A 16491-nucleotide genomic window follows, 5' to 3' on the forward strand; every position below is an offset into this window, starting at 1 on the left:
CTTACAGGCAAAGTCAATGGGGAAGCCAGATTTGCTTCACCACTGTGGCAAGAAAGGTTGTAAAATGGAGCAAAATTCACTTACAGGACTTAGCCCCAGAAAATTGGGGCTCACTTGTGGTCGTACGTCGAGGACTACCAGTAATACGAACCAAAGTATTTCATGATTAAGTTTTTGTAGACAGGGAGCAATAACTCCAAAACATTAGTACGCACAATCCTGGAAATGGGAACAGATAGAATTATTGGAAAAGTGACCACAATCAGGCATCTCTTGTTACAGTTTTGGCAAATGTTGTACTTTTTTTATGGTAACGATTTTGAGTGATAATATAAATTATGATCTTTTATAGTCAAATGTCCGAAAGGCAAAGGAATGGAAAAGATCCTAAGTGGTGGGGAGTGAGAGTGGATGGATAGAAAGAAAAAAAAAAGGAATATGTAAACATTAAGCATTGGAATTTAGAGGGAAAAAAACTTAAAGACCACTAATGAGTTTGTGTGGATGTGGGTGGCTTTAATATTTTTCTGTGTCTTTAATTGAAGCCGGCTTGATAGTGGTTGTATTGAATGATGATGGCAAAAGTTGTCCGAATGTTAAACAAAACTTATTTGAACTAGAAGACCTCCAAAGTACCTTCCCACTCTCTTATTCTGTTAATTATTTATTATATTCTGAAATCACCTCTGACTTGCAGTTGGGCAGCACCTACATGGAATTAAATAATTAAACAAACAAACGAATAAATAAATAACTCAGTTAAGAGAGTTAAAACTTATGTTTCTGGGATATCTTTCAGCTTAATTTGCAACCCTATCCCATTCATCAATAAATTAACACCAGTAAGTTGACTGGGGGGGTCTGTTCAGTTACACATGCATGCATTTGAAGCTAAGTTGTAACGTGTGCACTGCATCTTTGAGGAATAATAGTTGAAATAGAATACGGTATGAGACCAGAATAGAAACCCAGTAAGTGAAATGGAGGATTAAAAAATGAAGCACATGCTCCAGATCTTCAACCTTAAAGGAAGATGACTAGGAATTTTAAATATGGAACGATCTGGAGATAATTTGAAAAAAAAAAACACAAGGACTTAACAGTTGTAATGCTAATGCCTATCCTAACTCCGTTTCCCAGCCTGTGGACTTGAGTTTTTACTGCTATACACAGAAACACGGTGAAGTCACTTTCATTTTAAAAACTGTAATATGCACACGTGAGTCAAAATTACACCAAGAACCTCAAAAGAAGCTTGGATTATGTGTCGGTCTGAGTCGTGCGAAGGCTGGGATAAGTCATGTTCTTTTGATATTCTCTGTGGAAATGAGTTCTTCATGCACTCTTGAGCAAAACTGCAGGAAGAGGCTTTCAGAATCTAGTAAGGTTGCAGTGCTTCTTGGCCTCTTGGTTAAATCAAGTCTAACAATATAACAGCCAAATCAGAACATTGAACATGACAGTTTTGTGAAAGTTAATGAAGTTTCTTATCCTTGTTCTGAATGTACAAGGAAGATTTTTTTTATATATTAGAAAAAGATTCTTATCTAAGGAATTATCCTCCATTTTGAACACAAGCTTCATTTTCAGATGTTTCCAGGACACTGTATCGGAAAGCAAGTACTTTAGCACGCCGAAAAAGATCTTGATGTGGCTTCATACCTACATGTAGAGCATCAACAGAAAATTGGTCATTCTTTATACCTCACAGTCTCATCCTCTGCTAAGTGAAAATTGCAAATTAAAAAAGGATCGGAGACAGTTTATTTGTCCAAGGAACCAGAAATGGACAGCTAAACGAAATTATAGTTTAATACTGTATTGTAAAACAAGTTGCAAGGAAACAAATGGAAATAGAACGAGGACATACAGGAGGTCCTTGACTTACAACCATAATTGGGACTAGAACTCCATTTGCTAGGTGATGTGTGTCTTAAGTAAGTCATCATGTGACTGTGACGGATTTTAAAACCTTTTTTGCCATGGTCATTTAAGCAAATCATATGATTACTAAGTGAATCTGGTTTTCCCCATTGACTTTACATGTTCGAAGATGATTGGGAAGGTCGCAAATACTGATTGTACTACTGGGACGCTCTCATAAATACATGTTAGTGGCCGAGCACCCGAACTGCAATCGCATGACCATGGGGATGCTGCAACAGTCATAAGTGTGAGGACTGGTCATAAATCACTTTTTTCCAGCACTTTAGAGTGCTGAATTTAGAAAACGGTCTCTAAATTAATGACTGTAAGTTAAGGACTATTCCTATAACATATTGCTGATATGAAGACATGAATAATATAATTTTGAGGGGGAAAAAATCAGAGTTAAGGTCTGTAGTAGCAGAGCTTTCATGTGGGCCTTTTATAATTCAAAACTGCACAGGCAGTTATGGGAACACTCATGTTTGCCCATGTTATATCATTCATCTGCAAGCTGCTCTGATTTTCAGTAGGCTTCCAAACCTAATTCTAGGTCCTGGTTATGATTTACTAGCTCAGTGCCCATGCTTCACTATGAAACTATATGGTCAGGCTTAGATTTTGGGGAAGAAAATAAGGGGGTTAAAAATGTGCCTCTGCCTACCAGCATCCATCGGTATTCATCTGGCTAGCATCCTGTCAGTGTGTAAGAGAGTTGAGGTCTATTTGGAAAGTGAAACAGTATTTGTGTGAGCAAGAAGGAGACAGCAAGGAGCCTGGGTGTGGCTTAGCTCAACTGTTCTGTACTAAAGCTGCTTGCTGCTGTGAAACTAAAACTGAAATGGAAACTCCTCTCCTCTGCTTGTGTTTTGCATTTGGAACAGATTTCTTTTCAGGTGGGGAGGGGGAGTAGAACTCCTTAGCATCAGAGTGTGTTAATAATAATATATGAAATACAAATGCTCTGATCGTCATTTCGAAAAATCCTTTCTTAGTGAGCACCTAGAAGCCAAGAGGAACATACGGGGCAAATTTCAAGTTTGTAGGTTTTACGGTTCTGGAGATTTTGTGATGATGTATGAGTGGTATTTCGCAGATAGATAGATAGATAGATAGATAGATAGATAGATAGATAGATAGATAGATAGATAGATAGAGATGATAGATAGAGCCCTTTGTGGCATGGAATCAGGTTATTTGCAGGATCACCTCTCTCCAATTCTTTCTATCTGTCCCATTGGATCTAGCAGGGTTCCAGGTCCCACCAATTAAACAGTACCACCAGGTTGAACCCGGAAATTTGCCTTCTATTCCAGTACCCCTGGAACACCATTTGTGGGGCCTGACTCTGCTACCATAACTCCTTGAATATCTGGTCATTCCGTGAGCATAAAGTCTGGAGGTTAGATGTGATTTTGTGCTGATTTGCTTGCCATCAGTGGAGTTGGTTTGCCTGCCATCATTTGATTAATAATTATAATGTTTTTGTTTTTATTTAGCTGTGGTGGAGCAGTGGTTGGAATGTAATATTGCAGGCTAACTCTGCCCACTGCCAGGAGTTCGATGGTGACAATCTCAAGGTTGACTTAGCCTTCCATTCATCTGAGGTCGGTAAAGTCAGGTCAGGTCCCAGATTGTTGGGGGCAATATGTTGACTCTGTAAACCGCTCAGAAAGTGCTTCTAGCACTATGGAGCAGTATATAAGATTAAGTGCTATTGCTATTTGGTGTTGATCCTTTGTGCACTACTTAGAATTGCAATTGTAAGATGGACAGCTATATACAGTGCATAAATTTACAGACATCTCTAAAATTCTGTTTTCACTTTGTCATTATGGGGTACTGAGAGAAAAAATTAATTTCAACAACTGTAGAATCGGGCTGCAGCACAACAACATTGACAAAAGTGAACACTTTCTGAATGCACTGTAAACTCAATAAATCAAAGAAAGTGCTCTAACAGTACAGGAGTACAAGCAAAGAAGCAGATGCCTATAATAAGACTAACCCAACAATAGCAATCACCATCAGAACCCCAGCAAGGACACAGATGCTGATGAAGACAAAGTCACTGGTATCTTGAGCCTTGCTCTCATAGACAGCTGCTCCTCCTACATCCTTTGGCTGGGACTCCACCAGATTCTCAGCATACTGGTCCAGCCTGTAGGGATTAGAGCCAGAGATCAGATTCACAAGGGCCTCTTTCCTTTTAGGCTCACATTGCACTTCATATTGATGAACATCCTTCTGGTTTCCATTGGAAAAGTCAATGTACAGAATGCTGACAATCACACTTGTGTTGTTTCTTTTCTAAACAAGTGAAGGAAAGAACAGATTTCAAAAATAAAAACAGTTTCTGGCACACAAAGCTTTGATTCCAGATAAATAAGGACATTAGAATCAAGCTGAAGATGGGCTACACACAACAAGGGACATATTATGGCTTTCAGCCTTTGGTCCTGTAGTGCCGGGTGGGAAGCAAAACTGGATGTTTTTTGAGCCCTTGCTGAGCTGCCTGGCAAAGCTTCCCAGCTGCATTTGACTTCAAGATTCATATATTGTGCAAAGCTAAAAGGAGACAGGTGGCAAGATGCCATTACAAACCTATAGGTAAGGTTTTTGAGGGAAAATTGTGCAATACATTTTGCAACTGCTCAGTGTGATAAATGGGTAGGCTGGCTAGGAATAATGCTAAGCTTTGTGGGTGTTCAGATGAAGTTTTGCGTACAGAACAATACCAATATTTTTGTGACCACATACTGAGATAAGGATCCACTTAGAACATATTATAAAACGATTTAAATAGAACCATGGTGTGCAAATCATTTAACCTGCTTGGGTATTTTTATTTTTGGGATTACCACTGGCAGGGAAATCTTCTGTACCTGTCCTAATGAATGATAAAAGAATATGTTTTATAGGTTGTGGTACCTCCCTTGTGGGACAGCAGTCCTGACCTTTTGGGCCTTTAGGAAGGTTGTATAAATCTGTTTTTTCCACCATAGGTTTTAAAGGGCATATTGGTAGGGGAACCCCATATAGCAGGGATTGCCAACTTTTTAGACCTCAGGGACCACCAACTCAATTTTAAATCCTGCAGACCAGAGACCCTGGGAAAATTAAAAAAACAGTCTGCAGGAAAATTCCCCACCCTGTTTTCCTACTGATCGATTGTTCTTTATTTGGGATCGCAGGATACCGTCTCCAGCTCCGTTCTCGGGGGGAGGGGGAGAGAGAGAGAGAGACTTTTTGCTTCATGCAAGGAAAGCAGCAGAAGCAGCAGAAGTCTTTCTCTCCTCCAAATTCCACCAGAAATGAGTCTTTATGAGACCTGTCGCAGCCTCTTGGAGAAGGATGCCTTGCAGGGTCCCAAAGACTCCATTTCTGGCAGAGTTTGGGGGAGGGAAAGAAAAACTTTTGGTGCTTTCCTTGCATGCAGCCAAAAGCAGAAGAAGAAAGAAGTGGAAAGAGGCAGCCCGGTGGCCAGGTGAAGTGCGTGGGGCGAGTGGGGCAAGTCCCCCCCTCCGCCCTTTCCTCCCTTCCCTCACTACCTCGTGTTGTTCGCAATGCAAGCGATGCAAGCCTTGTGTTCCCGCAGGCCATGTGGACGGCGCAGCCTGGATTAATTGCTTTGGGGGGTGCTTTGGGGGTGACATTTCTCTGCAGACCAGCAATTTTTTTCGCGGCCCACCAGTGGTCCCCAGCCCACTGGTTGCCGACTACTGCTATATAGGACTCTTTGACTGAAGATAATGCATGAGCTGCCTCAGCTTTTGTATTTGTGCATTTATTATGTTTCCTTGTACTTGTATTTATGACCCTTTTATTATTTTCTATTGTGTTCCATCCAGAGTTATTTGCTTAAGACTGCTGGCATTATAAAGTTCTTCTTGTTGTGCCATCTTCTTGTGGGACATCCGTAATGACTTTTTAAAAAACTTAAAAATAGCAGCAGCAGATTGATGCCTTAATTGGATTGGATAGCGATTGGTGTCTATCTGGAATCTTTCTATCTGGAAGGAATCCATTATCAATGGAGGATTTTCTCTCAATGCAAAGAAGCAGAATGATCAGCAGGACCTCAGTAGGAAATGAGAGAGTTAAATTCCATTTCCCTGCCTGTGGTGATCCCCAGAAATAAAGATACCCAGACTAAATACAAAAGATGGAATGTTAAATCTAGTTTGGCCCTCTGTTTTTTATTATATTATCTGAGTATGTTTTAAATAAAAAGTGAGCATCTGGAATTATTTTGCTTAGTAAACAGACTATAGTTTTCCATATGAACTAATGCTTTTCTTCACAATTTCTTTTTAAAAAAATCAATTTCTCAAACTATCATCCAGAGAATGAGAATGGGCTTGTGTCCTTGAAAGAAAGTAAGCCACGATCACCCTTTTTATATAGTTTTACATAATATATAGGATAGAGAAGAAAGAAAGAAAGAAAGAAAAGCGGAAAAAAAAGAAAAAATAGAAAAAAGAGGAGAAGAAGAAGCCTACAAACCGTAAATTAAATAAAACAGTAATAATAAATTAAGTATAGAGGAAGACCCAATATCCCAATGACTGCTTGAACAAATGGATGCTTGAATAGGGCATTGAGTAAAATTATTTGGTCTGAGTCAGTAGAGAGTTAAAGGTATTAATAGAGGTCTACATCACATATAGTTTCATGTCATAAATTACCATATCCTATATGTACATCCAATGCATAAAAAGACAAGTTAACAGTTTCTTTTATCTTCCTCTCTAAAATATCAGAGGCTGTTTTTTTTTAAATGTATATGTATATACGTGAGTGGATATAATACAATATAACTATCAGGAATCTTTTGTGTGCTAGCTACTTTGAGTGAATTCTTTGGCAATATAACAAAATATCTAGGACAGATGATTCAATATATTAAATAAACATCTATATTAGATGACCTATTCTTCAGTAATAATCATTTTCGACTTCAGACTTAATTGTCCAATGATATGAGTATATCATTGTTAATTTCATGAACATGTTAGTCTTGCCGCTTCTAATTATTTGCGCTCAGCTAGCAAAGCAACGGAAGGCTTCAGTGGACTTCATAGAAGAGGATTTCCCACACCAAACCTCTGAAACACATTCAGCAGCAGATGCTATCATGATCAAGATGTTACAGGAGCAATAGACCTTTCTATGGTTTTCATAATAACACAACTGCTGCTAGATGTGGGAGGTGGGTAGACAGCTCCTTTCATCTTGGCTTAGCATTAATAGCTAAAACTCTGCCCTTTCCACACAGATAATGTACTTGCGGTTCCATGCCACAGGTTTCAAATCTTGCATGTATCCGAAAGGTCAAGCCAACCACTTGTGCAGGGCAGGAGGGGACTCCTAAGTAGATTTTATTTCGCTCCAGCTGGGCCAAAGACTGTGTGGGGATTTGGATCTGAAACTCTGTTCTTGTGCAGCTGACATTCATAGGGACAACTACATTGAGGAGAAACAAAGCAAAGAAGGAATCTTTGAAATTACAGAATCATGACAAACAGCCAGTGAAACTTCCAGAATTAACACACCGGCACAATACTATCTATAAAGAAGATAATGTCCTCTCTTCTAATCTAAAGTCTTACACATGCACTAAATCACTATTTGATCCAGTTTTGGAGATAATAAGCCATATTTGTCTACTGTACAGTATATATATAAAACCTGTCATGTAGTTCTTGCTACAACTCCCTATGTACAGGGGTGGGATTCTACCAGTTCGCACCTATTCGCTAGAACCGGTTGTTAACATTCTAAGCAGTTCGGAGAGCTGGTTGTTAGAAGAAATTACTGGCCTAATCCTGTAAGGAAGGCAGGAAGGAAACATTCTGGTGTTGCTTACAGAAACTGCCTCTCCGTTAACCCTTTTTACATTCTTGGCAGGACTAGACTTCCTGTCTCAGGAACTACTCTGGAGTTTTTTTCCCTCCTTTGCTGGTACTTTGCTTGTGTGGAGTGACCATTCAAAGTTACAATGGCATTGAAAAAGTGACTTATGACCATTTTTCACACTTACGGCTGTTGCAGCAACTCCACAGTCATGAAACGCCAGGTGAGGAGATGCGTGCCTCGATGTGAGTGATATTGAGTTGGCCACACCCAGCCAATAATATAACCACCAAGCCATGTCCACCCAGTCACATGACCACCAAGCCATGCCTACCACCTAAGCCATAGAACTGGTTGTTTGAATCCCACCCCTGCCTATGTAGTCTCCTATAGATAACAATATTTTGAGAATCTGTATGAAATATATCAACTCAGAGAGTTTTCTGCTGATGTTAGATTCTCTGGATGTAACTGGGTTGTGAAATTGATTAGGAAACAGGGTTAGAGTTGGGATCTCATGATCTCTAGTTTCCCCAAGTAATTGGTGGGCAGCAAAATGTTGCTGTTGTTTTTAAAAACCTGACCAAGTATACATGTCTCTGTATGTGTCTTTTCAGTCTGAATATTGAACTTAGGAAGAAGTGTCGCAAATTCTCCCTCAAATCTGGGCCCAGAGAAATTGGGTGGCAGTTTATCCAAATTGCTCCAGAGAAAGGAGAACATCAAAAATTTGTCCACGGTAGGGCTCCCCCTTAGCAGTGACACTTTTGAAAATCCCTACATGATTTTTAAATTCCTTGGATTTAACTGATACGTGAGAAGCTAGCAGGGTTGCAGAATATTCCTAGAAGGAGAGGAAAGAGGAAGCACATTGACACAGATCTCTTCTTGGATAAATCATAAGTAAAAGAGCACAAGAATACAATGTTTCTCATAAATTATTTGTATCTTTGAAGAAATATCTAAAAAAATTATTTCTACTAAACTGAATGAGAGGTAGTACAAAGAAATACATACAGTACAGTGTTTCCCAAGCATTATGCCAAGCATGTAGCCTTCACAGTCATTTCAGTTGCTCAGGTAGTTTTAATATATTCTGCTCATGGTCCAAACTCAATACATACAGTATTGCGCTGTTTGTGCATCCTGTACTCTAGTTATATTTTTAGAAAGCTGACATCATCACAAAGTCTCCCACACTATAGATCTTGCTATATTGGAAAAACCAGGGTTCATTACTTCAACATTTAAAGTAAGAATGTTATCTGTTTCTGTTCTGATATACTACCAGCCAATATAGAGTACTTCATATATATGCCCAGGCCTAAAGACAGCCCTTAAAAAAACAACACCTAGATTTAAAAAAAGAAGTTATTGAAAGAACAAAAATATTATATTGGTATTTAATTACCCTACATAATCTTACAATTATATCAACACCTATTTCATAAAGTTTTTTTTTTTCAAGCAGTGGGATACATTATGAAAAATTGGTACTGGGTGGAGCTAAAGTAGGACAAAATGAAACAAAAGATGGATGCTTTATCCAGATAATCCTTGTTTAGCGACTGCCTTTACAACAGTGATGAAAAAGTAATTTTACAATCCTTGCATTTATAACCCATGCAGGTCTATAAAGCAAAGAAAAGTAAGATTATAAGTATTGTTCTAGTTTCATTTAGTGACTGTTTTGCCTCATAACCAAGTTGCCAATCCAAGTTGTGGTCAACTGAACAAAGGCTACCAGTAGCAAAATCATTATTGTTATTAGTAATTTCTATATTAATTCAGACTCCTTTCTCTTGCCTGTATATACAGGTAGTCCTCAACTTACAACCACAATTGAGCACATAATTTCTATTGTTAAGTGAGATGTTTGTTAAGCATGCTTTGCCCCATTTTACAACCTTTCTTGCAGTTGTTAAGTGAATCACTACAGTTGATAAGTTAGTAAACTGGTTGTTAGGTAAATCTGGCTTTTCCATTGACGTTGCTTGTCAGAAAGTCACAAAAGATGATCCCATGACCTTGGGACACGGCTATGGCCATAAATATGAGCCAGTTGCCAAGCATCTGAATTTTGATCACATGATTGTGGGAATGCTGCAAAAGAATTTATTGTGAAAAATTGTCATAGACCACTTTTTTTCATTGCTGTTGTAACTTTGAATGGTCATTCAACAAACTGTTATAAATTGAGGGCTGTATAAATATTAGAATAATTAATCAGTGGAATGGATTGACTTCAGAATTTGTGGGTGCTCCAACACTGGAAGTTTTTAAGAAGAGATTAGACAACCATTGGTCTGAAATGATATAGGACCTCCTACTATCTCAACATCATGGATAAGGGAATAGTTTTGTACAGAGATGAACAACTGTGTGGTGGAGTTTTATATAACTGGCAGCAACAATATAAGCAGATCATCCATTTAAAATCTAAATTTTCAGGACCAAGAAGGCGGTCAGACATAGAAATATGTTTAGAATTTGTCTAAAATATATTTTGGTAGAGGTTTTTCCAGTTGTGGTCTCTGTTTTTGCTGCAGTGTTGAAAACTTGTAACCACAAGCAGGCCAATGAAGGATCCCGAAAGAGTAATCAGGTTGAATTTCACATAATGATCTGAACTAAACAACTAAAATTTTGGCTCACCCATGTTTCTAGAGATTAACACCACTTCCAGAGAGATTGTACATATTGGGCAGGTCCATTTATATTGAAGCAGTGCTTGGAAAATTTTTATTTCCCTTTGTGATTGGAGATCATTCTTCACCACATAGTGAGAAATCGTGGAATAATTTCAGTCTGTGACCATATCCCTAGCACCAGTTTAAATTCCTCAAGGTTGAAAAAAAAAAAAGGTGCATTTCTAATCTATTCATTTTAGGGGATAGAGGGCCCAGGGCAAAGAAACAGTTAATGCTGAGTGATGCCTTCTGCAAACACATAACAGATGAGTCTCAGACCAATCCCTTATGAGTACTGAGGAAATAAATTAGTACATATTCTAGGACGTCATAGTTTAGCTAGAAGAAAAAATTAGAAAAACGCATCTATAGTTTGAGATAATGCCACTGATGTGTGATGGTGGAATAATGATTAAACATAATTTTTATACATGTACATTCTTATACAATTCTTATACATGTACAGGTACAAATCCTGTGTTACATACTTGACATTTTTAATACTCTCAAAATACTAAGACTGATATATGTGTGGATGTAAAATTAGAACAGAAAAATAACTGGCAAAGAAAGTAGATGGTTCTGAATACCTCAACCTGATTCTAAATCGATTAGTAAATAAGGCAACCCAAATAATGAACTTGTCTGCATTTATGCTGAACATCTCTGGAACTGCTCTTGTGCCATAAAGCTGGACATTCTGTTGGTGTAGAAAAAAAATATACCCAATAATAACACAATTTTAATAGAATTCTGCAGTAAAAATAAAAGTGTATATGATAAGCAAAATCAAAAATGCTTATAAAGATGCAGTTCCTAGAACAGTCAAGAAGGAGCTAAGGTAACAGGAGACCTATTCATGGCCATGTAGAGTTTGGGTGAAGATGGGGGAATTTTCCAATTAAAAAATTCAAATCTAGAACATTCAAAATGATACCTTTAGCAGGTTCTAATTCAATCTGGAACCTTCTGGTACATTTAAGAGCTTGTTTATATACATCAATGGGAAAAAAATAAAGTTGGCTGACACTTATAACTTAAACATTAGTTACTGTGGATTTCATTATTCAGGAAAAGCTAATTTCCATATATATATATAGTAGCATTCTAGAGCCTTTGTGAGCTAATTATCTTCAAACTATTTTTGCTTTTCTTTTGATCATCTCATTTTTATTTTATTCCACATAGTTTATCTAATAATAGATCTTACCTCCAAAGTATGCTACCGAGAAACCTCGGTTGGCTGTATTTCTGTCAGTGTGAAGGACCAACAGCAAGTTGTTTCTACTGGATATAATTGGAGATAGCATTTCTCTCCCACACCACTTTCCTAGTAGAGATGCCTTCTCAGTACCTCCATCAAACACAGCCAAATGGTCATAGTCGCAACCATCTGTCAGGCTGTTCCGTCCCTCGAGATCCAGGTCCAGGAAGAAAACTTTGATTCGATAACCTAGTGGCAGCTGGATGGTCCATCGACACTTGATATTATTGGGGTAAGAGTGTGGATATTGAGGACTGGAGAAATTTCCTTTGACAGCGGTATATACCTCCTGACATGCACCTGGTTGTAAGGGAAAAACAAATGAAATACAATGGCAAGCAACAAAAACATTCATTTTATTGTGTAGGACCACCTAGAATTCTTTTCTTCAAACTTCTTTACTTCAACACATTTCTAAATACTTTTCTCTCTGCTCAGACTTGGTTTGAAGCTATGATATAAGGGATACAAATAATAAACCATTAAATTGGTGGCCTAACCTAAAAATAGCTAGAATTGGAAAACGAGTAGCTGATAGTAGGAAGCAGCTACTGTATCTAAGCCTACCATTGTCAGAAGCCAATGTCATGAGAATTTTATATTGCAGTTTGGTTTAACATTGTCAGTCATTCAAGACAGACCAGATTAGGAAACCAAAGTCATGCATGCTAATATTCCAGTACAGAACATAATCTTGCAAGTCTGATTGCATTTCCTCCCCCCAACTTATCTTCTTGTTAACTAGGGAGGGTCTTGTCTAAGACAAGTTACAGTTTTGGCCCAGGTTCAGATTTCTTTTATCTAACTGTCTCAGAGATGCTTTTCTAAAAGGCAAGTGGATTTTCTTGGTTTTTTTCTTTGAAAACGTTTCATTTCTCATCCAAGAAGCTTCTTCGGTTCTTCTGGGATGAGATAGTCTTCAATTTCATGCTTCCTCACCACCATCCCTATCCAAATGCTTTTCTTCAGCTTGTCTCGTAATTTTCATGCTCCTAGGATTTTTACTCATATTTTTTGTGGTCAAGATATCTTCTGAATTTGTGCCACATATCCTAAGCTGGTCTAAAGCTTAGGTTCTCCAGAATATGGTAAATAATGTGGCAGTACATTCAGAAAAAAATATTCAGCAAACTAAAATGATAACTTTATCAGTTGTAAATAAATAATAGAATTAATGTCATATATAGTTTTAGTAAGCATTGGGGGAGTCCTTCTATTAACAAAACACAGAAGGTTTAAGATTCATTACAAAGGCTTTACTTTATCTGTTGACTTTAGAATAATGAAGCTTTCTCTTTCAATGTAGGCAGAATCTCATATTTTGAGCAAAGAATAGTGGATATCTATCATTGGACTCAGTCATAAGAAAAATGAGATAATTTTTAAAAAGCTAAAAACTAAAAAAAGTTACACAAGGTTAAAAAACATTTAAAAATACATTTTTTTAAAAAAGTGTGTGTGTGTGCCTATACACACACAAGGTTATATTAACTTCTTGGAAAATAATGCCACATATATTTTACACCTATAGAAATACTGTACATATTTGGAAATATGTATAAAATAAAATAAAAAAAATATTTTGTGTTATTTTTCAAGAAGGTTCCAAAAATCATTTCATTTCATATCATAATATTGATATGTGATAAATATTAATCTTTGTACCATACCTGAAAAAAAATATGCCTTGAAGCCTTTGTTAGCAATGTTAAAATCTGATTTGAATACAACTAACAGTTCATGTGCAGAAGATACCACCTCTGGAGGTTTTGTGTTTCCACAGTAGTAACTGAGAAGTGCATCTTCCATTGTGGGCCCATCAAAGATGGCCACATAGTCAAAATTACACTGCTCGCTCTGTTCCATCTGGAAGTCAACAAAAATCAGTTTGATGATAGAATTGGGTGTTCCCTGGATGACCCAGTGGCACTCAGCATTGTTGGGATAACTCTCTGGGTAATCAGGGCTTGTGATTGATCCAGACAATCCTGTGAGCACACCCCCACAAACATCTGGAAGCAAGAAAATACAATATGTATTAAAATAAGACACAGAGATAGAAATAAGCAAAGTTCCTTTGTGGATTCAAGGTGCATTCCTCTGCATTACAGAAAATAATCCTAACCATTGTCCAGATTATGACTGAATAAAAGAGAATATATATACAATATCTCAGTGTTAAACTAGTAACCCCAAGTGCAGCCTGGCTAAAATAATTTCCTATTTTCAGATTGTTTACTCTGGAGTAGTCATATTGAAACCAATATGCTTTCCTTCCACATCACTAATGGTTTTGGAGATTATAGTTTCAATTGTTGGGTCAATTCTGCTTTCAATTACAGCAAGATAATAAGGAAGAAGCAATAAAAGTACATTGGGAGGGAGAGCAGGATAAACCCTGAAACCTTTTCCTGCTGCTGTTGGCCGCTGAGTGGGGGGAAAACGTGTGTGATTTCTGGATCTTTTGGATCAATGTTCACGAAACACCTTTGAGAAAAATGAATGGATATATTCGTGTGTTTGTGTGCACTCTGAGTGCACTACTTTAAAAAATAATAATTAAGACTTTGCATTTTGCATTATACTATCTGATGATCCCACAATGCCATTTTTAAAGCTTTAATATAGAATGGTAACTGATTTTGAGGGAAGTTTGAGCAAGGTTTTTGAAGCAGTTTGAACTCCAAAAATGACTGGCAAGTTCCAGAAACAGTTCCTGTTCAGCTATAAAACCGATGAAGTGATTTTTGCTATTTTCATGCTAGGGTGAGGATTTCGGAGTAGGCTTGCTGCCTGAGCAGTTCAAAATAGCTAATACACATCATGAAACTTTAATAAAATGTAATATTACATTTATTTATTAAATTACATCCTGCCCTTTACTCAAGAGCTCATCATTCTCTTTACGCCCCAACTGTTCTATAGAGGAGGTTGAGCTGGGAGTGACTGGTTCAAAGACGCCCAGAGAGCTTCTGTGACTGAAGGTGGATTTGAACTTGGTCCTCTCGAGTCCAACATTTAAGTTGTGAACAACACTGGCAGAGAATGAACAATACTTAAATGGATATTCTGAAATGTATGGATGTGGCATTAATATTCTTACATACAATCTCTTTAACAGAGTTATTTCTAGAATTCAGAGGAAAAGTACAAATATTTTAATGTATTTGTATTCCACTTTTATTATGTTTACGAATGACTCAAGGAGGTGAACATATCCAACGCACTTCTCTCCTCTTATTTTCCCCACAACAACAATCCTGTGAGGTGGGTTGGGATGGAAGAGAGTAACTGGCCCAGCTGGCTTTCACGGCTAAGACAGGACTTGAACTCACAGTCTCCCACTTTCTAGCCTGGTGCCTTAACTACTAGATAAACTGGCTTGGAATAATTTAGACTACTTAAGTTATCTCTAACCTCCATAAAGATGAATGGAATACACTGCTTAATTACATGTTGTTGATTTCAAGAAAAATATAAATATCTAAGTCTGAAAAAGATGGCAGGTTGTTTTCTAGATGCTTTTGGTAGTTTTGAAGCATTTCTCCAAAGGCCAGAGGAAAAGAACAATCTGCATTCATTATTAAACTGAAAATGAACTCTATTTAAAGCTAATTAAGAAATAATTTATTGAAATACAGAATAGTAGCTTATTGCATCTGGAATCATGGGAAGCTGCACCTATTCTACAAGAGAAATTGAAAGCACCAACCAACCAAAATAATTACACGTAGGCATAACATGCTTTGAGACCATTGAATTAGTGGTCAGGTTTGGACAATACTTTAAGCATAACCTATGGTTTGCAGAGCACAATGACCAATTCACACATCACATAAAGTCAGAATCAAACTAACTACATTGTGTCTTAGAGATGTATGTATCAAATGCTGGGTTTATACATCCCTCTAAACATTAATGTGGTTTACTTGGTTTGGGCTTATTAAGATCCACAAACACTTAGCAAATCAGTTTACTTACACATTGTCTATCCTGCTTTATCACTGCAAAAATTCCACAGTGTGGAACCTTTACATATTGCCTGAAATTACTTCATCTCATCCTTTGTAGAAACTTATTACTTCTCAAGCACCCAATACCAGCAAAATTATACAGATTCTACAATATTTGTATGATATAGTAACTCTTAGGAGAAATCCAGGTGAAAACAATTCTGACCTTTTTGGTAAACTGCTGAGAATCCTTGACTGGCCACATGGTTATCTGAGTGAAATATTAGAGTCATGATATTCCAGGATGAGGTAAACGGTGGAGGAAAACTTGTGCCACAAAATTTACCAAGCAGATTTCCTTGATCTTCAGAAACCCCATTAAAGATCTTGATGTAATCAAATTCGCAATTATCATGATATTCCAGGTCAAAATGTTGAAAAGTGAGCAGTACAGAGGATCCTTCTGTTGCCACTATGAGCCAGGTACAATCTGTATCATACGGATAAAGTCCTGGGAAATTTGGGCTTGAAATATTGCCGTATGGTGCTGACAGAAGTCCACCACATTTAATGCCTACAGAAAATATCAACATTTGAAGAATAACAGATTAGCAACTAGAATAGCCCACATTCTGGATGTTGTCTCGTCTTTTTCTAAAAGCCTGTTAAAATGCCTGCAGCAACTGATATTCCCAAATAGTTTTTCCCCTCCCAAACTAACCAGGCCTGATTATTAAGCTTCAGGATAAAACATGAATTTGTAATTAGTTAATTCCCTTTTAGAGCATGCAGGCCAGGGATA

The 16491-nt window shown here is 37.5% G+C and overlaps 1 protein-coding gene across 1 annotated transcript; it reads right to left on the reverse strand.

The window, feature by feature from the left end:
- Positions 1-38: 38 nt before the first annotated feature.
- CDCP2 (CUB domain containing protein 2) lies at positions 39-16282 on the reverse strand. The gene is made up of 5 exons (XM_026665702.2): positions 15916-16282; positions 13407-13748; positions 11683-12036; positions 7214-7392; positions 39-4236 (listed from the first exon to the last, which is right to left on the reverse strand). Exons 1-5 carry the CDS (start codon positions 16280-16282, stop codon positions 3919-3921), a joined length of 1560 nt encoding a protein of 519 aa, XP_026521487.2. The 3' UTR covers positions 39-3918.
- Positions 16283-16491: the final 209 nt, after the last annotated feature.

This window comes from Notechis scutatus, chromosome 3, assembly GCF_049901735.1.
Source record: "Notechis scutatus isolate UNSWTSFEM ecotype Mainland chromosome 3, rNotScu1.2, whole genome shotgun sequence".
In the NCBI taxonomy this organism is placed as follows: domain Eukaryota; kingdom Metazoa; phylum Chordata; class Lepidosauria; order Squamata; family Elapidae; genus Notechis; species Notechis scutatus.

Excerpts from the sequence above, each read along its gene's own strand:
- CDCP2 (XM_026665702.2), bottom strand. The coding sequence starts at position 16,282 with ATGTTGATATTTTCTGTAGGCATTAAATGTGGTGGACTTCTGTCAGCA. Across the intron at positions 13,749-15,915 it reads CTCAGCAGTTTACCAAAAAG|ATGTTTGTGGGGGTGTGCTC; the intron begins GTCAGAATTGTT and ends TCTTGCTTCCAG. Across the intron at positions 7,393-11,682 it reads CTCGGTAGCATACTTTGGAG|TTGTCCCTATGAATGTCAGC; the intron begins GTAAGATCTATT and ends TCCTCAATGTAG.